This window comes from Cinclus cinclus, chromosome 14 (assembly GCF_963662255.1).
Source record: "Cinclus cinclus chromosome 14, bCinCin1.1, whole genome shotgun sequence".
NCBI classification, from domain to species: Eukaryota; Metazoa; Chordata; class Aves; order Passeriformes; family Cinclidae; genus Cinclus; species Cinclus cinclus.
This window is the reverse complement of record NC_085059.1, coordinates 13,178,104-13,203,277: the sequence shown is the minus strand read 5'-3', so window position 1 is coordinate 13,203,277 and position 25,174 is coordinate 13,178,104. Positions and strand designations below refer to the sequence as shown.

Below are 25,174 nucleotides of genomic sequence, written 5' to 3'. Positions count from 1 at the left end.
TTGCACTTACATTCTAAAATACAGTGCTCATATACTGGTGCAAGAGAAATTTAGACTTGTTTATTCAATGATAGAGTTTATAATTCACAGTTTGTGTTGTCTAATTATACAGTCACAGTCAGTTGTATTTGGGAAAGGAAAAACACCACATGAATTCCATAACTGGCCTTTCCCCCATCAGCTCTTGCTTTTGTCCAGTGCACAAAAGAAAGATTCATGTGAGGTCAAGCAGCAGAACAAAACTCAGGACCCACCCCCAGACGCTCTTGCTTTGCTCTTTCTTCTGATGCTTGCAAGAGCTTGATTTTGTTGGTTCAGTCTTGGAGCTCTTGCCTTCTGCTTCCAAGAGAGTGGGTGACACCAGCAGCCATCCACGGGGAGCAGAGGTATCTGCCCTTGCCTGCTTCCTCACTTTCTTTAATCAAATATTAATTTGGTCCAGTCACTTACTTCGCTACTCACAAGCAGTATCTTGCAGAAGTGAAAAAAAATTGAATCTTTCATGCTTTGGGGATGCTTTTCCATGCTTTTGGAATAAAGATTGATATGCTTGTGTGAAAGCTTGCAGGCAAGAAAAATTGTATTGGTAATAGTAATTATTATTTACAGAAACTACACAACTCAGATGTACTTGGGTAAGTTAATTTCATCATGTAACAAATTAAAAAACTGAATTGCAGTATTCACAGAGAAAATTTTGGAGCAGAAATATCAGATCCTGCATAGTTTAGAGCTAGCAAACCTACTATTTACTGATGAAGTCCAGAGGAGAAAGCCACCTGGTTTTCATGAGATATACTAAAGCTTTGAAACCCTGGGTAACCTTAATTTTTGAATACTTCTGTTTTATCATTTCCAGAGTTTGAGACTCAAGTAAGTAAATTTGAAATCTACCTGGATATTCAGTCTCAGGAAGAGCCTTTTTTCAAAACTAAAGCCACAAAAGGAAACATTTCCTGATGAATCTGCACCAATTTAAAATCAACCATGTTCATGACTCATATTTCATCTTCACAAACTTTTAAATTACGTACTCTGCAGTTATGAAAACCTGCAAACAGCAATTTGAAGCTGAAATATTTGCTGGAAGTGGATTTCAAGACTTTAAATTCTTTTAGTTGTCAGCCATTCAGACACAAGAAGTGATAGAACTCATTTGGGAAACGACTGTGATTTCTTCAAATGAACTTCCTGTACTGAGTGCTCTTTTTATATAGGAAAGGAATATTAGACCTTCTCATCCATCACACCCAATAGGGCTGGTAGTTAAATGCTATAATTCATACCCTAAACAATGTAGATTCTTGATCAAGCTTGCCAAGACCTATTCCTGCAACTTAAAAATGTTCCCTGGGTTCTCCTTAGAAATTTAAACAACACTTGGCATATTTGAATATATTTCCTTCTGCCTATTGACCTTATAATTCCCCTCATCAAGATAACAGAATTTCCTTAGAAGTTGCCTTGGGCATTTCTGCAAGGTCAAAAGCACACAATGCACAGACAGGGATAAACCTACTTTGAATTACTGCATCCATTCATGCTCCAGTGGTTCTGCAACCCTAATGGCAACAAATGAAATCTGTTCTGTTGGGAGTACAGCACTTCAAAAGCACAGAAAGGGTATGGTCAGAAAGAGCCCTGACAGCCTGTTAAACATTTACCACCCTGCCCAAGCACCCCCACCACTAACACAGACCAAACAGCAGTCACAGAGCAATGGGGAAGTTGACAGAATCACATTATTGCAATCACCAATTCACACCTGCCAAGAGACACCCCAGTCACTGCACTGTGTTGGTGTTTGGATAGAATGAACAGCACGTTCAAGGGAAGACTGTCTCCCTTTGCCAGGAGGTTCTGAAGAACTGAAACCATTTGTTTCTTATCTGAAATTATTTATGGTGGGTTTTTGGAAGCTTCACTTGGTCTAAAAATAAGTTCTGCTTGATGGAGACTCTACTTACTCTGGCAAAGAGGTACCTGAGAACCACCAGCAGACAAGGTTCTGTGCCTTAAATAATTCCTGTCATTTAGAGACAGTTTCTAGTCCTTTTCTTTTGTTTAAATTATAGCCTCATTCATTTTATGGTATTAAATCAAAGGGCATACACACTCTGTAAGGGCAGCTAACCTCAGGGCAGTTTACAGCTCAACCTCTGTCTCTGGGTAGCTGAGTTGAAAATCAGCAGCTATCATGGAAGCATATTGTAAAGCTGGGATACTGCTGTGAATTGTGAACCATATCAAGTGTTTGGATAAATCAAAGGAGTCTATATGGGCCTAAAACAGCAAAGAGTAAAAGCATTAGGGCTTGTCTTCTTTTCCAAAATCTTCCTGCACTACCATCACAGAGACCTGTTTTCTACCTCTCAGGCACTGATTCAAAATTCCATTTAAGAAAATGAAGAACATGATCATGCCATCTCCTCAAAGATTTAACTTTATGGTTGAAAGATTTTATTGTTGTTATTTTCCATTAAAGGTAATAATTCTGGTGTAGTTTTCTTTTGCTTGCATTCGTGCTATTTTATTAATGTCTCCATAGTAGCAGTTAACACTGTAAAAGGAATTCCAATTCTTAACATAATTATTAGTCTTCATTTTCATCCTTAAAGCTGGGATATTTTTGAAGGAGCTCCAGGAGGAGGAAGGAATAAGATTCAGACACTGCAGTCCATTGTTACCTCTGAGCACATACACTTACAATGCTTTTCTTTGATGCTGCTGCCAATTTTATTCACAAGCGTTTAAAAAAAAGGTCATGACATTTAGAATTACACTATGGAAATCAAATGTTCCTTTAAATTTTTAATTTCTGAAAGTAATTTATCACGGAATAATATTTGAATATGATTGAATGAATGTGTAAAGATTAATGCAAACTTTCTTCAAACTGGAAGTTCGCAACCACATATGCTTAACCTTGTTGTGCAATAGGCATAAAAATGTTGATATGTGAGCTTGAAGAGCCGCATTTCCATTTTGCAGGAAGCACTTGCACTGCTATTCTCCTTGGTAGTTTTCCACTGCCATGTCTGTATGAGGCATGAGGTTTAGCTCTCTATAATTTTTTACTTAGCACTACACTTCACAAACCTGGCAACTAAATAAGGAGCAAAAATGAATCCCAGTGGTCTGCAGAGCTTTTTCACATGAATTTTAATGTGAGAAATCAAACTACTGATTTTTAGGCTAATTCAGCAATATTAATGATATTATTGTAGCATATGAGGAAATAAAATAATTTTGTGTGAACACCAGAGAAGGCACTAAGATACCACATAATCAACATTCTAGTCAGAAGATCCCAACTCAGAGATCTGGTGATCTGAGGAAGAGGAGGTCACTGAAGTGATGTCATGGCCAGGTTTTGGGAGTCTCCTGTCAAGGAATGGACTTGCTCATCTCACAAACAGGTTCATCAGATGGTTTAGGTTGGACCTTTCAGATCACTGAATTCAGCTATGAACCCAGCACTGCTGTGTCACCTTAGCCACTGCTCGGGCCTTATTTCTCCAAAGCCAGGTGACACTCCTTGTTCAGCAGAAAAAGGAAACTTACACAAGGCAGTGCACTCTGGAAACTTTTTTGTGGCCACCAACTAGAATTCATAATTTTCTCATGCACTATGGAAAGCTGGCTGGGCCCCAGGCTGCAAAGAGCAGATTCTAAATCCCTGTTCAGATGCTGCTAAAATTGCACCTGCATAAAATTTATGTTGGTGTAGAATTTACTCATGTTTTCTCATGGAAACTCCTGGAAGCACTTTGTTAGAAGACTGACAAACTTTGAAATATTCATTTTGAGACTCCATTGCACTCAGTGGGTCAACTGAAGAGACAATGTCTGAAAAAAGGAGACTGAGCGAGACAAAGGAAGTCTTTAACTGAAATGTTACTGTCACATTGAAAGATCCAGAAGAAAAGCAAGTTATAAAGCACCTTTGTTACTGATTATTTGATCCTCAATTCCAAATCTTTTTGCAGACATTTCAGTTAATAATGACAATGATAATGAATAATAATAATAATAATAACAATAATAATAGTAATAATATCCTTGTCATCAGCACAAGGGCAGAAGCATTGCTAATTCAAGTTTGGCCTCTTGAAAAAGCCCTCCGGAAAGTTGCTCTGCAGATCACACAATTCATTAAATTAATTCTTTGTTGGCTGGAGTTAAAGTTTGAGACAGGCAAAACAAAAGCCTGTGTTTTATAATATATATACCCTGTCAAATTGCATTTATCAAGATAAGAGTTATTAGAATCTTTTTTCTCTTGTGTGAATGAAATTGTAAGCTTGAAATGTCACTGAAGATTTATTAATCTGATACTCTTTCTGATAAGGGCAAAGAAATAGAAAGGGCAGACAAAGAGAAATATTTCTTGTAGCCTGATAAGGACTACAAGAAATAGAAAATATGAATAAGGCAATTTATCAGTGGTCATTCTCTAACCAAAAGATTCAAGCCACACAAAGCAATAGTACAGTTATATATTGATTTCAGAACACTACCATCTACAATACTTGGTCAAAGTTTGAGAGCTGTGCAGAAAAATGTCTGCAATTTTCAAAAAATTATATTAAACCTGAATTTTCAAACTGTAGGCTACAGTAAGACTTGCTCTAGAAAGTAGATGGAGGCCTAATGTGAAAACTGGTGCTGTGCTAGAGTACACAATATGTGCAGGGAGAACCACCAGAAGGATCATCAGTGTTTACAGCTGAGGTGATAGGGCCTGAACTCACCAGAAATGTTGTTTAATTTTTTTTTTCTCTGTTTCTGTGCCTGCTACCTGTAGAACGTGTCCACAGGGGGGAGGACAAAGAGCGAGGAGAGGTTCACAAATACTTTGGGTCCAACAGACCGTTGTTAAAGCTTCCTGTTTGTTACACTCATGTGAGGCACAAGGCAAATAAACACATTTCACTTCTCAGCATGACAGAGCAAGCCTTGCCTAATCACCACTTGGGCTTCGGACGCTCCCAATACAGGCAGGAGCTCAGCAGCAGTCAGTGAGTTAAACTTTCTGCAATCCTGAGACAGGGGAGACAACAGGACTCAAAAGCGGGCTTAAACCCAGGCTCCTGCTCACTGCGCCAGCTCACCAGAACATCTGCACTTGTTCCAAGAAACCGCAGCCCCAGGATCAACTCATTCTTTCCAAAGGGCCTTCCTCATAGCAGGGAGGAAACCTTAGACAGAACCTGGCTGGGACACTTCCCCTCCTGCTGCTGGACTTCTGCTTTGAGTCTCCTCAGAGTCCCTTGGGATGAGGTCACTCTGAGACAGGTCGTGCTTGCTTCCTTGGAAAGGACCTGGGGGAGTGAATGAGCTCACCAGGCTTTCAGACCTGCAGGGAGAACTCACCGGAGAGCTGGCAGGGACAAAGGTCATTTGTGCTGAGACTCCAGCCTCCAGTTTGACACAGCATTGCTTGCAATGACTTTGTTATTGAAAGAGATTCATGTGTGAACACAGATACATCTTTCTATTCAATATCTATTTGACTTCTAATACCAACATTAATAACAATAGAGATGAAAATGGTAATTCAGATTGCATGTAATACACCTGTGATTTTAAATAATTTTTTAGTTAACACAGTCTAATGAATTTTTTTAACTCACAAAATAATGAACCATGAAGTAGTATATTTTATTTTCCTTCTTTTGCAATTCTTCAATATTTCCATTTGAAATATTTTCATTCAAAATTGAGATTCATTAGCCAGAATTTAGATTCCTTATGAGACTCTCTCAAGTAAGAGAGAGTTTTGTAGCAGTTAATGTGTTTGAAAGCACTACCTGCTGAGAAAATGCTTAGTTGTACCTTACCTCTTTCTCAGGAAGCCTTATATAGAAAATATTCAAGTTAAGAAAAGTCTTTCTTACATTTTTCTAAGAACATAGCAGGAGCCAAATTATCTGCCATGATTTCATTACCAGCTCAACTTACCAGTCTTTTCCATCTTGTGTTTTAAACTTTCGGGTCCTGACAGGCAGGGGCAGGGCCCTTCACATCGAGCTGTAATGGTTTTGCCAGAAGTACATGCATGGAACTCCATCTTGCACTAGAAGCATTAAAAAAAAAAAAAAAAAAAAAGGCAAGAATACTAATTAGGACAAGATATAAAGAAAGAGCTGTGGATTAAATAAGAAATTGTGTTATCAGTAATGGCATTGGATAGATTGCAGAACTTCAGTCTCTACCACAAATACTTTTTAAACTGACTATTCCTGGCCTTTGTTGCGTGTATTACCTACATTTTAGTTCTGACTTTCCTCCAAGAACTTTGTGCCTGTGTAGTCGCCCTCTCTTCAGTGACTGCCCCATGGATATTTCCCCATTCTGTGCCAAGCAGCACCAGTGGCTGGATACCAGACTAATGTAGTAATAAAATGAAGTGAAAGAAAACAGCACAGGGCACCAAAACACAAATGCTCTCTTTGGCTCGACATCTAATGAACCAAATTTAGCTCCATTTTTTGTTTTCTTCAAGCCTGCTTTTATGAGACCAGAATCCAAGGGATTTTGATACACAGGGAAGTGTTGCCAGTGGTACCCAGGCTGCACCTCCTCCTGCAGGGATTGCCCCCGCCAAGGAAAATGGGAATGCTGGGCTGCAAAATCCCTTTGATCTGAGTTTTTTTGAAGATAATTCTGTGATTCATTTAAAAGCAGGCCAATGTTTCCACGGTGGGACACAATGTGTTTTGACACAGCTGAAGGACATGGAGCCCGAGACCATGGTGTTACCATGGAGGATGCAGTGGACAACTGGAGCTCACTGGGCAACAGCCACTGCTGGAGCCCACAGCATCATCTTCTGTAATTCTGGTACAGTGAAAGCCAAGAGAACAGGGCAGGATGTTGTTACAAGATAAACACCTCCTGCAAATATCTTGGCTTTGCCTGTGTTTGTTTTTGTTAAAAGAGCTCATCGTTGCCCAAGCTTTAATCTAGCAGCAGGAGACCATTATGCTGTCCCTTTCTGTTGACATTATCCCCCCACCATCCTCAACTTCAACGCATCAGGGTAGCTCTATGCTTTCTGTGATGTCCTGCCCTTCTCATTTAGAAAATACACAGCCACACACAAACTTGCAAGTGTGCAAGCTTAGCTTACATTTTTCACCCATTTCTTGCAAGACTGAAGGAAATATATGCACTTATTTTTCAACTGTTTGCTTCATAGATACACTTTGCACAGAACACAAAGACAAAGAGCATATCAGAAGGAAAGGAGAACAGGAGAAAGGACAACACCTAGTCCTGAAGGTAATGACTTTCTGCAGCATATTCTGATAGTCAATGTGTTGTTGAGAACACAGACATAAATCTTCTTCCTGCAGCAGGAGTTGATAGTTTAATCCCTTACAGAACATCAATTACTTACATATTTTAATATTCATAATATGTATAAATTATGTATCTGAGCATTAGCAATTATACTTCAAATACCAACCTTTAAGATGGCACCAGCCTATTACAAGCCCATTATTAAGTGCAGTTAAGAAAGGAAGAACTTCATACTTAGAAACATCAAGGCAAGTTTTTCCTCATCTTTCTATATGATTGATAAGAATGACAACCAAAAAGCTAAACATAAGCACAAAAAAGGAAACTGCTTAAAGGCTTTGTATTATCTGAGGGCAAGGAGGAGAGCCCTGCTTGAAGAATCACAATGCTGCAGTCACATGTGAGTAAATTAACACTCATGATTAACCATATTATACTCCCACCATGCTTGTTTGGGGAATGAAGATTCAAGAACTCCATCATTTAAAAATTAGGATAATAATAACAACGACTTTTCAACACCTAATCACTGTATGCAACTCTTTATTCCTTCCCTAAAGGAAAACATGGAGATACCTTACTTCGCATGTGATGGTGTGTTTACTCACTGTAATTACTTACATGAGTAGCTCAGCTCTGGATTTAATGACTTTGCCTAAGCCTCACTAAGTGATATTCAGAGGCAGAGTGGCCACAGAGGATATCTTGTAGAGCAATAATGACTTTTTGGATTATTCTGCCACTGGATCCACAGCCTTTAAGTAGCCTGCTGGCTTTCTCCAGACCATGGACAATAAAATGATACACAGTACTTGGAAAAACTCTCTGTCTTCCACACCAAAGGGACATTATACATTTTGCAGACATGAGTCACAAAGCTCCTTGCAGTGATTGTGCACAAGACTCAGTGGGAGCAGCCCCACAGTTTGGGGCTGGTCCCTCTCATTTCAGAGGACTCATTTTGCCAGTGATATGATTGGATATGCCTCAACTCTTTGCTGAGCTGCTCTAGTAGAGCTCCCTGGGTCGTGCAAGCTTTATATTTTTCTGCAGCCTCCCTGGTGTGTGAACTGCATTTGTTTACTCTGAACCCCAAGGCCCACATAAACATCTTTAAACTATTTTACTGCAAATGGAAAAGCGTCTCTGTTATTTGTTGCTAAATGTATATGGAGATCAATAAAGTATATGAGGGGAGAAATGGTTGAACATATTCATGGAAAATTCATAAATTAATTTATTCAACTAAGATGTGGGAAATTACTGCAGAGTGTGTTTTGGTTAAAGTGTTCCCCTGGGAATCCACTACTCGTATAATGATTCCCTCTTTATTGTCAGTGAATCTACAGCAATGTGTTTTGCATAAGCATTCACATTTGAGGGAGAAAGAAAATAGCTACATAAAATTTATTCCTAGCTATTTTATTCTTGTCTGTTAGTCTACAGCCTCCAGTCCCTGCTAGAAGAGAATCTAGATTTTTTCTTTTCTTTTTTTTTTTTTAATGATACAATAAAACAGTGTATCTCTGCCTTTATTCTGGCTTTCAACTTCTGGCAGCCAGGTTTTGATCTAACCTGTAAGTAAGTAATCCAGTGAAATAAATTACTGTGATCTTTCCTGCAAGGGTGTATATTTGACTGCTGAATGTTTTCACGGATGTCTTGGTACAGTCCAGTGCAAGTCATGGATTTGCTTAAAATGCAGCCAGGTACAGCAGCACATCCAAGCCCTGGCAGCACCTTTCAGTGTAACTGAGATGTCATTCCAGGTGCTCCGGGGGGGCTGGGACACCCTGTGTGCCCAGCATTGCTCCTGTTCATGGGGCACAGAGAGGACAGACAGAGCACTCAGTATCCTGGGCAATCTCACAGCCTCCACAACAAAACTCCAGGGAAGGGGGTGAGTATAGAGCACTTTACCCAGGGATCCCTCAGGGGAGGCTCTCTGAGACCCCCTTTGGCCTTAGTGCATCAAATCATAGAGTATCCTGAACTGGAAGGAACTCACAAGAATCATCAAAGGCCAGCTCCTGATTGATTCATGAGCCAAAAATCTATAAATGAAAATTTCTTACAGTCATGCTAATACAGGAGAAAGTGTAAGGTTCCAAACTTTTGTTGCTTCTATCATTAATTTAATGTGCATTAAAGAGGAGAGTATGTAGGAATTAGCAGACAATATACATAACAAAGATAAATATGAAGTCTCGCTTGAGAAAGAGTGAACACTGAAACAGGAAGTTAAATTTTATAGTATAGTAATTAAGCATTAAACTCCTGAGATATTGCATCATATTAATGGCAGTGTCTCTAAACTTGTTGTTGAACAGTGCTCTTGCCTGCTGTGCTCTTGGAAGACACTGAATTTTTAGCATCCTACAGCTTTTTGCATTGTCACCAAGAATGATTTCAGTGTTTGCTTTATGGTGCATCTTTTGCTCACTCACAATATGTCTCTTTGAAACTACACACACAAATAACAAAAGCTCATTATTTTCTACCTTATCTTTTACCCAGTGGCTGACACAGGCAGAAGCTAAAATTTCCTAAAATTATAGCATATATATATATTTTTAGTCCAGAGTTTCTTTGTATCAGTAGTGTTTCCTACCTATCTGTCTTAGCAGATAATTAGAATCCATTGGAATTCAGACATCCCTTTGAGAGGGGTTGTTTGTTTACAAGCTTTAGAGCAGTGCTTGCCATTGCTTCCTGAGCTGGGACTCTTATCACTATTTTCCTTATAAGCTTCTGCTTCCAGTTTTCATCAGATGGGAAAAAAAATACAGTATTTGGAACACACTCAGATCAGGTGTGGGTTTTTTCAAAAAACTTGCTACAACAAAAAAAGGTTCAGTATCTTTCCTACAAATCCCAAAAGAAATGTCAGATGGTGCACTCCCATTGCATTCTGCTGGACACAAGCATTAAATTTTAATAGGAATTCTCCAAACATTTCAGACTCTGTAAAACCTGAAATAAGGATTGAGAGACAGCAGTCAACCACATGAATTCGTGTTCATTAAAAAAACAGACACTAATGTAAGTCTTGAGGCGAGTCTCAGATTCTGGGCTGGGCGGTCCCTTAGCACTCCCCCTCCCTGCCGTGGGCTCTGCTGCCTTTTTGCTGCTCTGCTCCACTGTCCTGGGTGTTGGGAAGGAGAAGGGCTGCCCTGGCACACTGAAAGTATGGGCCAAGCTCTGTGCCCAGGACTGACCGTTTGGGCAAGGTTTCTGGTGGCATTAGTGGCTATTCTGTGGCCACACCAACACTGTTGGTAGCTGGTGCAGTCATCTCATTTCTCTGGGCACCCTTCTGCTCACAGAGTAAAGCTCCCCGCTTCCAGGTCTCCTGCATGTGCACTGCTCCAGGATGGGACTGGCTCATGCTATTGTAACAAAAATAAAAGGGAGACCAGGGAAAAAAATAATTACAATAAAAACCCACAATTTTTTCCCCTGTTGAAATAGCTACCAGGCGAGCACACAACACTTAATATTTGCAATAGAAGCTCTACAAAGATATCTTAAAATCCTGGAGCTCTAATTGGGAGCTATGTTCCCCTTATGAGAATACATAGTTGGTGTTGATATTAATGGGAGTTATGCATGCATACCAGTGGTGGAATAAACTCTAATTAACACAACCAATCTATTGTGTAAATACATATTAAAGCCTTTTAAAAATGCATGCTAACTCTAGCTTTGAAGCAGATGTTATAGCTGATGGGCTCAGAAATTCCCCTCTCTGCAAGAAGTGACATGAAGGACCTTATTATATCTCAGGTAAATAACAAATATTTGAGAATGTCTCTCACTGCACACTTAGCTGGCAGGCTGGTGGTTCATAATCTGCTAGAATAAGAGAATGGCTTCCAGGCAGAGGGTCAAGAAGAGAGAGACCCAGGTTCCAAGCCACTGATATTAAATGGGCTGAACAGATTTATGCAGTCACATGCAGTAACACCAGAAGGTCTCACAAAGCAAAGTTCCAGAAATTGGTACACACTGCACAGCTCTGCCCTCTGCAATCCTGCACCTTTAATGAGGGAGAGCTGAGTAAAATTACCAGGGAACAGAAGGAAAGCATGAGACCCCAGCAATCTTTAAATATCAAGATAAGTCAGGCAGTCACATCAGCAACTGCGTGTGCTCCAAGAACACGGCTCAGGTCCTTAAGATTAGAATTGTTAGGTTTAAGATTTTAAAATGTAACAATATATTTTTAATTATTAAAAATTTTAGCTGCATTCTTTGTTAGATGCCACCCATATACAGTCAGAAGATTACATGTTTTTCACTATTACAGTGTAAGTTTAAACCACGAAGTAACATCTCCACAGAAACAGGAAAGTCAGAAGGTTCATCTTCCAAGAAGAAACAATTGATTCTTGGGCATCAGAAAAGAACAAGCTGAGTTGCAATTGGCAGCAATTATGCAATTCAGGGTGGCATTAATTGCATATTTTTTGGTTCTTCATTATAATTAGAACTGTACACACCTCTCTAAAAATAGCCTTCAACTTCTCAGGAGAACAGAAGGAGTTCCTTCTTTTCAGCAGCTAAAGACAAAGAGTGATTTTAGAAAATATAGAGCTTGATTGCTCCATAGAGGGTCAGCTCTTCTCCTAAAAAGAGTCCATAACTTGATAAATAAAGAAAGAAATTTTAAAAATTAATAATTTGTAAGGTAAATATTATTTTTTATTAAAAAAAAGAAAAAAGAACCAAAGTCACGCTTTCCAAAGTGACTGATGGTTGAAGAGTTGGTAGGATGACTGCTTGCAGGCATGTTGAACCATCTCAGTGTTTGACTGAGCAAATGATCGTGTACTCATGTTGCTGCAAACTGCTCTTACAGACAGAGCAGAATCAGCTAATTTGGGGACTTCTGGGCATACCACCGAAGCACAAAATTCTGCTTTATTACAAAACACGTTGCCCCAAGAAACAAGTCACAATCAGCTCAATGTGAAACAGAAGATTTAAAAAAAATGCAGTTGATTTCATGAGCTAGATGATATGGCATTCAAGGTCACAATACTGGATGTTTAGGTGAAGGACATTCAAGGGACCATTTATTAATGCAATGTGACAATGAAAAAATGGTTCCCTGTTCTATGAACAAGCAAGAAAATAGTTCCAGGCATCAAAATCTACTGCATCATAAAGAAATAGAACTTGTTTTTATAAGTACTTTAGATGCCAGCTCTGGAAACACCTAGGTCAAGGGGTGTGTGTGGGCTTATCTCAGTTGGTTTATCAACTTGTAAGAAATTTGGGTCCTTACTGGAGAAGAACAGACCAAACAGAGCTGAAACTTGACAGAAGAATCAATTAGTTAGTTGAAACATTTGTGCAATGCTGATTTCAACTCTTCCTTCGCTGGCTGATGAGACCACCATGAGTTAAAAGGGAAATGAAGACAAAGCACTTTGGTCCCTTATATAAATAAAGACACCCATCCTCCTTTCTCACTGAGATTTAACACAAAGCACCAGCCTGGCTTAAATCTGCAAACAACCCTGCTGTCCTCCCATCCTCCTCCTGTTACATACCATGCAAAGGCTATGGCACTTTGATTTTGGTGACCATTTTTGAGTACCAAAGTCGTGCTCACACTCTGGGCTGTACCAGCTGGCTCCTGTGCTCAAATGCAGGAGTTGAGGTGCTGAGGAGATGATGCACAGTCACGTAATCCCATATTCTGTACTCTGTATTCAGACACAAAAAGTTTTCCTGTTGCTAAATGTCTACTGTGCTGTCTCCCTGCATGATTTGCATGACAGGTCACCAATGATGAGCATTTCCTAGTTACACATGTGAGTTTTTGCTTTCCAGTACACTAATCTGCTGTATCTTAAGAAACGTACTTTAAAAATTACTTTCCTACTGCATTTGTTTTCTTTCATTTCTAGATTTATATTGCATTGCTTTTGTCTCTATGAAATTATTCCATATTCTAACGCCTCATAATCATGAGCTGAGAGTTCATAGCTAATAGCACTATTCAAAGGGGAATGAAGCTACATTTTTTCCCCCTTTAATAGACCAAAGCCATCTCAGATTAAAAGTAAAGAAAAATCACAGAAAAACAATTGGAGATTTGGAGTGATTGATGCTGCTTGAAATGTACTTGCCATGTAATTGAGATGCATTCTCATTCTGCAGCCATTTACCGATCACATGAGAATGATGATTTGTCATTTTTACTTGCTTGAAATTACTAAAGCCAATTTAATTTCTCTCATGGAGACAACACATCAGATAACGTGAACATAATCAAGAGGTAACGATCTGTGGCTCTATGCACATTGATGCTCCTGTTACCAGCTAAACAACCACCTGCATATGGCAGAGGGAAGGCAACACCAGGCATTCAGATCCCCAAGCACAGGGTCTCCACCCAGTAAATCACATTATAAACACAGCAATTTAGTTACGCCAGGTGACTACACCAGTTTAGATTTCAGATGAGGCAATGCTTTATCTACACAGTCATTCCTATACCCATCTGTCCATATCTGGACCAAAAGCAGCAGCTGGTGACCACTATAAAGGCTAGGCATGCTCCCTGAAGGCTCTTATGCAATTGGTATGATGGCAATATCTTAGCATCCCAAAAATCTATCAGCTCTCCCTATCAATCAGTAATTGCAAAGTATTAAGTACTATATTTGCAGTTACTTCTGGGGTGTCTGATGCCCAACAGGATGTGATTGGGGATGGGACTCTGACCACTGCTGTACAGACTGAATATCAGGAAAAGTCTGAATAAGTCCTGATATAAGATTAGGATAAGCTCAACCCTCTCTCTGATGTATCAAAGTTTACAAATCAAAGTCAAAGAAAAGTTGCTACTACACCTGCTTCCCCTCTTGAAATGCTGGTGAATTAGTCTTGAATTTGTTCTATGCTGCCCATTTCTTCTCTAGCAACCACAAATATTGAGTAACAGCTGGAGTGTTGTTTTGCCCATCCCAGTTCAAGACCAGGTTGGATGTGGCTCTGGTCTAGTGATAGGTGTCCCCACCCATGGAAGGTTGGAACAAGATGCTCTTTAAATTCCCTTACAAACCAAATATTCTATGATTTTGTGGTCACAAGATTTTGTGCTTTCCAGGGCCCATATTATAAAACTACTGGGGAGAAGGAGGAAGTATCTGGAAACATCTCATACAAAATCCATGTAGACAAAGGTCTGGGGGCTTCCAGGAGAGGTAGAGAACAAGGGTCAGACCAAGTGCTGTACCCAAGGCTTTGGAGCTTGTACATCCTGCACTAGCAATGATTTCTTAGAACTCACTGCACTTTTTTCTGAAAAATGGTGGGGGAAAAGGACAGTGATACAGTAAAAGAGCACCCTGGTTTGTTTGACAACTTGGTGGTGCAGTAAGCAGCAAACTCAGGAGTTCACTTGTGCTGCCAGTCATAGGCCAATCATACCATCAAGTCCTGAAGTCCCTCTACAAAACTGGAAACATCAGGTTTTCCAGCATGCATGCTTGGTTTTCAAATGTGTCATCCTTTTCTAATCAAACTTTGTCTTTGCATGCGAGAGGTAAAAGCCAGTCTAAGGTTCTTCTGTTTCCAAGTAGTTCCCTACTCCCTGATAATACATTTCAGGAAGCCAATCCTCTTCTCTAGAATAGTTATCCCATCCTATCCATTACATCTATTAGATGAACTAGTTCACAGTACGTTTGCCCCAATTTCACTGACCATGATGTGGGCCCAGCAGGGGTAGTTCCTTGTTATGGATGTATGAAATGTACAGTATCCAGCAAGCTTCCAGGTCTCAGAGAGAGATTTTTGTCTGTTGATTACAGACAGGGCAAATCTGAAGCACAAATATGAAATACCCAGCATCCTGCAGCACCCCTGCTCTGGCTGCTTTCAGACTAGCAGCAAGACTGAAGTCCTAAGAATGCCAGCCTGCTTTTTAATTGACTTCTCAGAATTTTTATTTTGCAATCAAAACAAAAGCCAACCTGAATCTCCAATACTAAGAGAAGTGCTGAAACAAAACATTTGACAGTTACTAGCAAAGAAGCTTTAGGAATGTCTTTTGGAGCATAGCAACCAAGGGAGAGTAAGCAGGCTTAAGTTTGAAGTTAAGGCTTTCAGCAACGTTTCTGATTTCTAAAGAACACAATAGAAACAACAAGAAACTAAAAAAAAAAAAAAGAAAAATATTGGAAAAACCAAACCCCAGGCCTAGTTCAATGCTCACTGAATGGACTTGTTGTGAAAGACACCCATACAAAGAAAGCAGAATTAGACTGCTTGCTCAGAAATCAAGCAACCACAGCTAATCCTTTTGCAGTATTATCCTGTTTTGGCCTTTAATAAATCTGCTTTAAATTAAAGATGCACCCAAGCCAATAAATACCCCCTTTGATGTTTCAAATGACTCAAATAAGCTGTTTCCTAAGAAAAGCTCGAAATAAGAATTCTGAAACTAAAATATGAAGGTTCTTCTCCTGTACTACATGGTTGGCACATCTCAGGAAAGTCAGAGACCATTTAAGACCACAACTTTGAAGCACCTCAGGCATAGGTCCCTCTTGAACCCATGCATTAGGGGAAAATATCCTGAAATACATGTCCCTTACAAGCAATTAGCCAAAAGTAGCTAATCCCCCATTTTTTTACAACCATTACATTACAGCACTGGAACACTGGAATAAGGAATTTTACAGGTTAACCGAATACAGGCATAGAGCTTGGAATAAGCAAGGTAACTAAATTACTGCAAATTATATTTGTATTTAAGCTTGTATAATGAGCTGCAGGTTGGTGCAATAAACTTTATGATACTCTTGTTTTCTCTTCCCATCAAGAACACAGCTTTTGGTGCTTGAACTGTATCAGATGACTCACCATGTAAAGAACAGTTTTCTCCTGCTTTGACCTCGACTGCAGAAAGAAGGATTTTAAAAATAATACTGGTTTTACACACCAAATGTACAACAGGCAAGTGGAACTAACACCAGCAGCAATCAGGTTGTCCTTAGTGCAGGAGTGTACGTAATTGATGAGTTTTTAAGTTCCGACCATCACATGCCAATTTGTTTGATTTGGCAGTCACAAGTGTGATTCTAATCAGGTTAGAAAAGCAGACCTGTGATTACCATCATCAAGATTGGTAGCTTTCCCCAAAAGAACAAAAACTGAGTTTGCAATCCTCACTTATTGCTTGCTTCCTTTTGAAGGGCTGTTCTTGCCCAAAAGCATTTGCAGCAGGGGGCAGGTCACCAGCCACAGGCAGCTCAAGGACACAGAGCTACTCAAACTTCGTTGTTTTATGCCTTCATTATCCCCTTCAGTGAAAATTGTAGCAGCTTTAAGGACAGGCATGGGAATTTCTGGGAATTTTCCATAAGCCATATACAAATGTAAGTTCTGGAGGTGTCAGGGTTAAGTGCAAGGAAGACAAAGGCTTGCCTGTCCCATGCCCTTTCTCAGTCCTCTGAGTAAGTGGGCTGGCTAAACAAGGGTAGTGAGGGCAGAAAGCAGCAGCCATAAACCAGCACCCACTCTCATCATGATGTGACCAAGATACTGGCCTTCATTTCCACTTTTCCTTCTGCCATTCTCAGCCATGAGACCTTGATCCTACACAGTCTCATACAAGCAGATACAGAAATCTCTTTCCTTTCCAAGCATGCAGTCTGACTCATCTCAAACATTTTTTTGGCAAAATAATTCAACTAGTGGGCACCCACCTTCTAGGTCTTCTGCACTATTAACTGGCAGAGAGCACTGGGTATTACCATAGGAGGGAATTGTTCAACACATTTTTAATTTCATTCACTGCAGAATAAGTAAATACCACTGTTTATGACAAGCCAAATTACAACTTACTCTGCTTCCATGTAGTTTTCATCTATGTAATATTTTCCTTCTTGCTGCCTTCTGAATTCTCATTAACCTTTATGTCAGGAATGCATTAAACATGTCCTGTTAATTTGACATGTTTTTCAAGAAATCTGACATGGAGATGACAAATGATCATGTAAAAAAAACCCTCTAGTTTAATGAAGCACATAAGAAACACAAAATTCTAGTTTACAACACGTTTTATTTCATCTTTGCTACTCCAGTGAATTCGAAAGTGAAAATGTCTGAATAGCTTTGGCATCTGTCCCTAAGGGAGTGAAAGAAAAGGTCATGGACTTTGAAGAAATCTAAAGACTAGAAGAACTTCCTCCAAAGCATTAGCATTTTTGTAATTCTAATACAATATTCTGTGACATACATATCTCCTAAATATAACCCTTTACAATGAACATACTACTCTTACCATAGGCTAGGGCAGTACATTTCTTAGAAAAACTCTATAACTTCACAGGCATTTCTAATGGGAAGATGCCACCTTGATGCAATACAAGGTAAGGAATAAACATTCGTATTCAAGCAGGCTTTGTGAGAGAAAAATTGCATGTTCTATAAACACCAGAAAATTCTTGTTAATCCTTAAAAAAATCCCAAAGTTGTTTAATTGACTAGAACGATTAATTGCCTGATGTACTACATCTATCCTCCTATATTCTTCCAAAACTATTCAGTAAGACAATTATGCAATAAAATTACCATTTATATAACTCCTTTCATCCACAAAGTCGTCAAAGTCTTATGTATGTATAAAGGTATAAATACACAGTACTGCTCAAGTGCAGCCAATCCTGCAGCAGGAAATATCAAATGTTCTGCACCAGCAGAAAATATAATGGATGTTTGAAGGGAGCGATGCTATTTAAATCCAGAGACATGACAACACCCAATTAACCAGAGAAGAGTACTAACCCTGCACTCAAATACAGGGTTACTTTTCTGACTTTTATTTCCCAGCTGCTGAAAATTAAGCCTCATAAAGCAGCTTTGCTTTTCTTAAATACCTCTCTTGACCAAGCAAAGTAGTTCTCAGACTTTGTGTCAGATGCCCACAGATTCCCTGTCAGAATCCACTGCTTGCTTTAAACATAAATCAACAAGCATGTCAACATTCTCCACAAACCCATGGTTTTCAGACTACTAAATGGGTTCTGGGCAAGTCTCACGCTTGTACCTGCATTAATTCAGCACGGCATTGAATGGAACTAGGACTGGTAATAAAACTGTTGTCTCCTAGAAAAAGGAATGGTTGGAACCAAATGATTCCAAGTTGGAAAAGTCCACGAGCTACAAATTCTGTGAAAGCAGCCCCTAAGCCTTACAGCTGAATTGCTAAGGGCTTTTAGAAAAGTAAAATTTCCCCCCCCCTCCTTTCTGCTAACAGTTGCACATAATGAACCACACAAATGCATCAAAACTCCTCAGTTTTTCTGCATTTAACATACCAACTTAAAATCCACCAATTCTACTTTAAGAAGACCATAAAGTAGAACTGCAGTGTGGGTCATAGTCTGGACATCAGCAAAATTACTAAATATTAGGGCTAATATATTCTCAGTCTCCAGGTGGCCACTGGGCAGATGAGGTTTGTGGCATAAATCTTTCTATTTGCCAGTATAAATCCATCAAGCATGAGTGAAGCTTATTAGCAAAACTTAGATGTTATCTCCCAAAGAACTCTAAGGCTCCAGAAGATTAAAAATGTTTTCCTGCCATGACAAGTACAATGACCTCATAAATATTAGTAGACCCTTTGGCACTGGAAAATGCCATCTATTCCTGCTTCTGTGTAATATTACAGGACTGAGCAAAAAAGAATATAATAATGTTGCTGCTAAAGTTTACCCCCACAAAGGGCTAAGTAAAACTGCAATTTGAAGTTATATTTTAGTGCTTCAGAAGTCCATGAAAAACATTGGAAGAATGTATTTACCCTTTTGAAGGGGATTCAGCCCATTAAACTAAGATTTTTTTTTCTAAAATAGAAACAGTTCAAGAATTAAAAGATCTAGCTAGATAATAAATGAGTATTTTTCACATAGTATCAAATAGCGAGTTATACACCAGTGATATTTGAACTGCTTTCATCATCAAGAGATTTACTTAAACTCCCTTTGAAAGAGCTATTTCCTAGAATAACAAAGCAAAGCTCTCATGTTTAGTACTGTACATTGTGTTGACCAGTGAGTTGCTCATCTACTGGTATGTGCACTTATCCCCCATTCATGTAAATGTTCCATTTGTTCCAAATTGCTGAGCTCAAAGCTGGTCACAGCTGCTTGTGATGTTCCAGACAAAACCTTCATGTTTTTCCCCCTTACAGGTCTGCAGCATTCCTGAATGTCCTTAAATAGAACTCAGGAATTACATTTCTAAATGACACTTCATCACCTCTCCTGCAGATTGCAACAGTATTTCAAATTCCTACTGAAGCCTCACCAAATTCAAAGTCAGAGATGACTGCTTTTTTTTTGGAACGAGTTTCTTGAGTTCTTCCATACTGAGCCTCAAAATCACCTCTTGCAGTAGAAGAAAATCTGTGCGTGGCTTCTGCCACAGTACCCAAATATTCCAGAGGATGCCACTTTGGAAATGGAAGGACTTGAGGAATCTTTGTCCAAGTCCTGCTTTCACAATTGAAACTCCAAGCTAAGCGTTAGGACCTGCTCAGAGGAGAGGCTGGAAAATTGGGTCCTAGAGGCAGCACTGGCCAAGCACTACAAAGTGCCTTGGACAGTCACTACAGACTTGTCTTTCTCATCTGGGTTTGGAAAGGGTCCAGCTCCCCAAAGAACCAAGGAAAGTGAGGCCAGTCTGGCTGATTAATGATTGAGGCTCAGAATTAATGCCCACAATGACTGCTAACAAGTGCCCAATGAGGTTTGATCTGCTCAACCTGCAGACATTTAATGCCTAAAACAGATGCTTAATTCTCAGACTGGGTTTCTACACGATTCCTAAGCTTCAGACTCATTCTCTCATAGCACTCCTTGTCTTTCCTTTGCACTGGTGCCAGAAGGGCCAACTTCAGCATTTGAAGCTTCACTTGCCATTTTAACAGTGAAATTTTTCTCTTGAACATTATGGAGACTGGGTATTTTGATAGGTGAACATAGCTAAAGATCGAAGCATAAATTGACCTATTTTAGCTGTTCACAATCAATAGGAGGCATGCATACACATATTGAAGAATTAATTGTATTAAAATGTTGAAAATAATGTAAATATTTTGATTTACAGTATTTGGTACACTGGCTGAAGGTGCTATGAGAAGAATATCTGAAATAAAGAGTTGCTGTGTTGCTTTAAATCAATCACTTAATGACTGTAATCTTTTCAGCACCCACTCGTTTGCCCTGGAGAGCCTGGTAGAGGCTCTGAGCCCTTACTTCCATGGGGAGGCATTCAACAAGTCACTGAGAATTGGCCTCCATGCATCAGGAAAGGCATCAGACCCTTCTCATTCTGACCAGAGTTTGGACAGGCAGATGGGTGAAAGCCTCATCACTCTTACACTCCTCCTGATTTCTTGGTTGTCTCATCTCAGCAGAGAGGGCTCTCCTCATCAAGGTTCTGAGCAGGAGACATGATCAAGATCATTTGGTTTGAAATGAGATGAGAATGGGTAAACTGCATTGTCAGAGTGATGCTGAAGGACTCCAGCAGTGTGCAGAAAGCAACTGCAGCCCTGTGCATGAACTCACCAAGGAAATCCATCCCCAAGCAATGCCCAGGCTGACGGCGGGAAACTGAGGGGATGTGACAGATTTGCACAACTCCCTTGATAGAAAAAACATTTAATTTAAGAAAGATTAGAATGGCACAATTTCCCCTGACAAGAGTGCCTGTTTAGAAGGGCCTTGAGCCTATATTTTGGGCTAGAACTGTGTTTTAGCCAAGACCTTCAAAATATTCATAATACAGGCTGTCATCAGTGCTACATTTCCTTGTCACTCTTTAAGTGTGACTGATTTGCCAAGATCAAGACTAAATTTACAATCAGCAGCAAGGGCACCCAACATGAATTATAAAACTGCCTTTCCTTCCTGGCCTCCTGGATGTGCTAAGGAAAATACTTTCCCTGCATTCATTGCTTCTTTTTATATCCACAGCATATCTCTGTGTAATGATGCAGGACTGCTCAGCTCATCCCACAGTTTTCAGCCTGCTCCCATAGCGAAGATGATGCTCAGTAAGAAGGAAGCATTTGGCTATTAAATATAAAACCTGTATTAAAAAATGTTTTGATCTTATGGCCAAGTGTCTTGTGCCCTGAGATGAAATGGAAATAGAGGTGGGGGTAGAAGTGGAGACAATTTTTTGATAATTTTTAACACTGAGAGAAATGGCTGGTTGTTTAGTGCAGCTCTGAGGAGGCTGAAGCAGGGCCTGTGCAGACTCCATTTACAGATACAGAGCTCTGCTCAAAACAAGGAGAAAAGAAAACCCAAAATCAAGAGAACCACCTGATTAGAGGGAAGTAGGAATAGGAAAGGACCTTTCCTTTCTCCTCACCATCTCAAAATCATGCAAGCAGAGGTGAAACTGAAGTCACTAAAACTTAAACCATGCATCCAGAAGAGCCTGTCAGGAAAGTCAAAGGATTAGCTTTTTAAATTTGTAAAAGTGGCATCCTAGAGCTGAGCAGAAGCAGGGAAATGACTGTTGGTAGAGAGGAAACAGAAGGCTTGGAGTGCATCAGACTTAGGTGGTAACTGATTCTCTGCCAAACCCAGGATACAGCCCAAAGATAAAGCTGTAAAATGAGGAAGCCAGAGAAGAACAATGAACAGAAAACCCCAGACAGTGCTCCCAGCTCCTACAGTGGCAGATAATGTCTTGAGCATATTAGCAAAGCAGGAAATCCCACAGAGTGATCTGCCACCCTCAAAGCACAGTGTATGCTTTGTCTTGAGGATTTTTTCCCAAGGGAAGAAAATACTGGAGTTCCAGCATCAACTTGCTTTTCAGATTCTCTTCCAAAGGTAGCTGTAAGTGGGTCACTCAATTTACTGGTAGACTGTGAGATATAATGCTGGAGAATTGCAGTGTCTTCTCTGAAGAAGAATTAGATGGTGACAGTTTAGATACTGATGAACTGGGTTTCACTGTGGAGATCACAGCACTGTGGAGATGACCATGGGTAATGAAGAAAGCTTTCTTCTAAGTCACTTTACAGAAGTTTATAAGCTTCAGTGCTTTGAAAGTCACAAGACTTACTCCAAGCTTTCACATTCTGTGCTGTGGGCTCATTCACACAGACGACACAGAAAAGTTTATGAGAATACATCAAAAGAAAAACACTAATTAAAAAGACTACCCATTAAATAAAATGGAAACAATGACAAAAACCAGATTGATAATCAATTTTTGTATTAGTTATAAAGGGAAGGAAAATGCCACAACTTTACAGCAACTGTCTACTTACAGAAAAGAAATGCTCCAAGTTAAACTAATAGAAAACCAGAATGAATGAGATGTAAGGTTGAAATACCAGGAAACTATTGCTGACCATTATTCAAATACTTTGTTGCATCAGTCTGTGGGGTTGTTCCACACAGACATATATGAAGAATTCTTCTCACATGACTTTTCCAGTCAATACAATCACTATTCTTTAGTCACAGATCATCCTGGATGTTGCTCAAAAATGACCTCCTATTATTTTGCAGTTATGATTTAGGTCTGAAAACTGTTCTAATGGAATCAACAAACAGAAAGAGGTCAAATTTAGATAATAATACCAAATTTATCAGCACAGCAGAAATATGATTCACACTCAACTGTAAATCTATGAGAGTTTTTTACCCTTCAGTCCTGATTTATGGCTATTGCCTCACCTAAACCCCTGTATCATTCATACTCTATCACTGCAGTAATCTGACAAAGCTGACTAAAAACTTAACAAATTTATCAACCTATATTTCACCATCAATGAGCAAACCTATGGCAAATACCCCTGGGATCACAGCATTACCTTCATAGTGGTGCATTGGGCACTTTTGGAACCTTAGTTTATGGCTCCAATAAATGGCCTTTGTGCCCCAAAAATCCTGACTGCCTTTCCTGCTAATTGCACTGAGCTAACTGAATAATGGCAAGAGAACATCTCCTGTTACTATGTTTTCTGATGCTGTGAGCTCTTAGCCAGATGGAAGCTGTTTACTGCAGATAATATCCAGGTATTCTTAATACTAACTTCTTGTTGCAGCCATTCATTTATATACTATTCATTTTACCAGTCTAGTATTTATCAAATATTTCACTGTATTTGACAGCAAAAGGTCTCTCTGTGTATGATCACATAAGCTCACAACATTCTTGATCCATAGAATTAATGGACCCCTGAATTAATCTTTACCTACCTTATTTTCTATTTTCATTTCCCGAGGAACAGCTTCTTTTTATTTTTATAGACACTATATGGTCCAAAGAAACAGCTAAGTGAAAACATAACAGTTAACTGCCCTCAGCCTGCAACCCATATCTTCTGGCATCACCAGAACACTTAGAGCTGCAAGACTGGATTCAGTTGCTCCTGTAAGTAAAATTACTGCTGCAAAGGAAGTACACAAACATCTCTGAAGACTGAAGTGTCCCCACCTGACCCCTTTGTTAAACACCAGCACCTACACAACAGTTTAGCAAAAGCACTGATATCCCATCAAAACCAAACCAAACATGCATGTCAAAATGCAAAAAGGTTGCTTGTGCCTTCCCTTGTGGACAGGTGCAGAGTCCCACTCCAGCTCTGATGCACAAGTGGTGGGAATTCCAGGGCCTGGCAAGAGCAACTGGTTAAAGTCTTCTGGATTAGTCACACTGACAACTTCCAGCAGGTCAAAATGCTGAATGTGCTGTGCCTGAAGGTTTAAGGGCTGACACATCCCTGGCCACCACACATGGTGGTGCCTCCTGCAGGAGCCTAAGTCTTCACTCTGTTTCCTGTTGACCCCATTTCTTATCTGGCTGGTGACATTCTTTGCCTCCCAGTGCCATCACCTGGGAGAGTTGCCTCATAGAGGGAAAAATGTGTGTCAAAATGCAAGTCTGAGTGCCTGCAGGTGATGTCACTCTTGTCTGGAAATATGGTATCAGGCCTATCAGGTAAGTGTTCAAACTAAATACAAGAGGATTTAGAACATGCTTTTAGGTTTAAGGAAAAGTGCAGTCTTTAAATTACTGGTCTAGAATTTAGTGGCTTAAAAAGAAAGACCTTAAGGCTTCCCATCAAAGAGTTATATAACTCAAAAGGGTTTTCCTTGCTCAGTGTTGCTTGTGCAAGATAGATTTAAGTAATAAAACATACCTCTGGCACTAACCCCTCTACATAGGCTTTATGATGACAGATTTCAGATTTGAAAATAGAGGTCTTCATACAGGCTAGCATTCCTCTTTTATCCAACCACAGAAGCTTTGAGTGGTCATTTTCTACTGTTTATTTTTTTTTTGAACTTAAAAACTTTTGATACCAACTTCAGCAGGAGTTGGTCATCATGTGCATCATCAGATGGTCCCAGGTTTGGTGCCCAACTCAAAACAGACCCTAACCCAGCCTAGTGCAGCACAGCAGCTGAAAGAGCCTTTCATTTCAGTCTCCCTGCAATTTAAATTGGCTGCATTCTCATCTGTAAATATCTTCAAACTTCACACAAACAGTGTTGTTGCAGCAATCACCGCCTGGGTGGCAGATGCCTCTGACATATCTCTCTTGAGAATGTTAAACACAGAGACTTTAGAATTGGAATTCTAGCAAGCAGCTTTTCTTTGGTGTGAAAGGCAAGAGAGTCCTGAAAATACTTGAAATTCTGAAGTTAAGAAGAAAAAAGTCCATTGACAAGTTGAAGACTTTATCTGCAAGAGGCTTTTAAAAGTTTATCTAATCTAATTGGCATTCAATAAGACAGATTTTTTCAAACAGTGCATACACAGTCCCCAGTAAGAACTCCTGTGAATGAAATTAATTATT

The 25,174-nt window shown here is 39.6% G+C and overlaps 1 protein-coding gene across 1 annotated transcript in view; it reads right to left on the bottom strand.

Annotated features, from left to right (window-relative positions):
- The window catches only part of SPOCK1 (SPARC (osteonectin), cwcv and kazal like domains proteoglycan 1), a 272,294-nt gene that overhangs the window by 48,713 nt on the left and 198,407 nt on the right, over positions 1-25,174 (bottom strand). Inside the window, exon 7 of the mRNA XM_062501909.1 lies at positions 5,965-6,079. Coding sequence (XP_062357893.1) covers positions 5,965-6,079 — 115 coding nt within the window. The remainder of the gene's footprint in view (positions 1-5,964; positions 6,080-25,174) is intronic.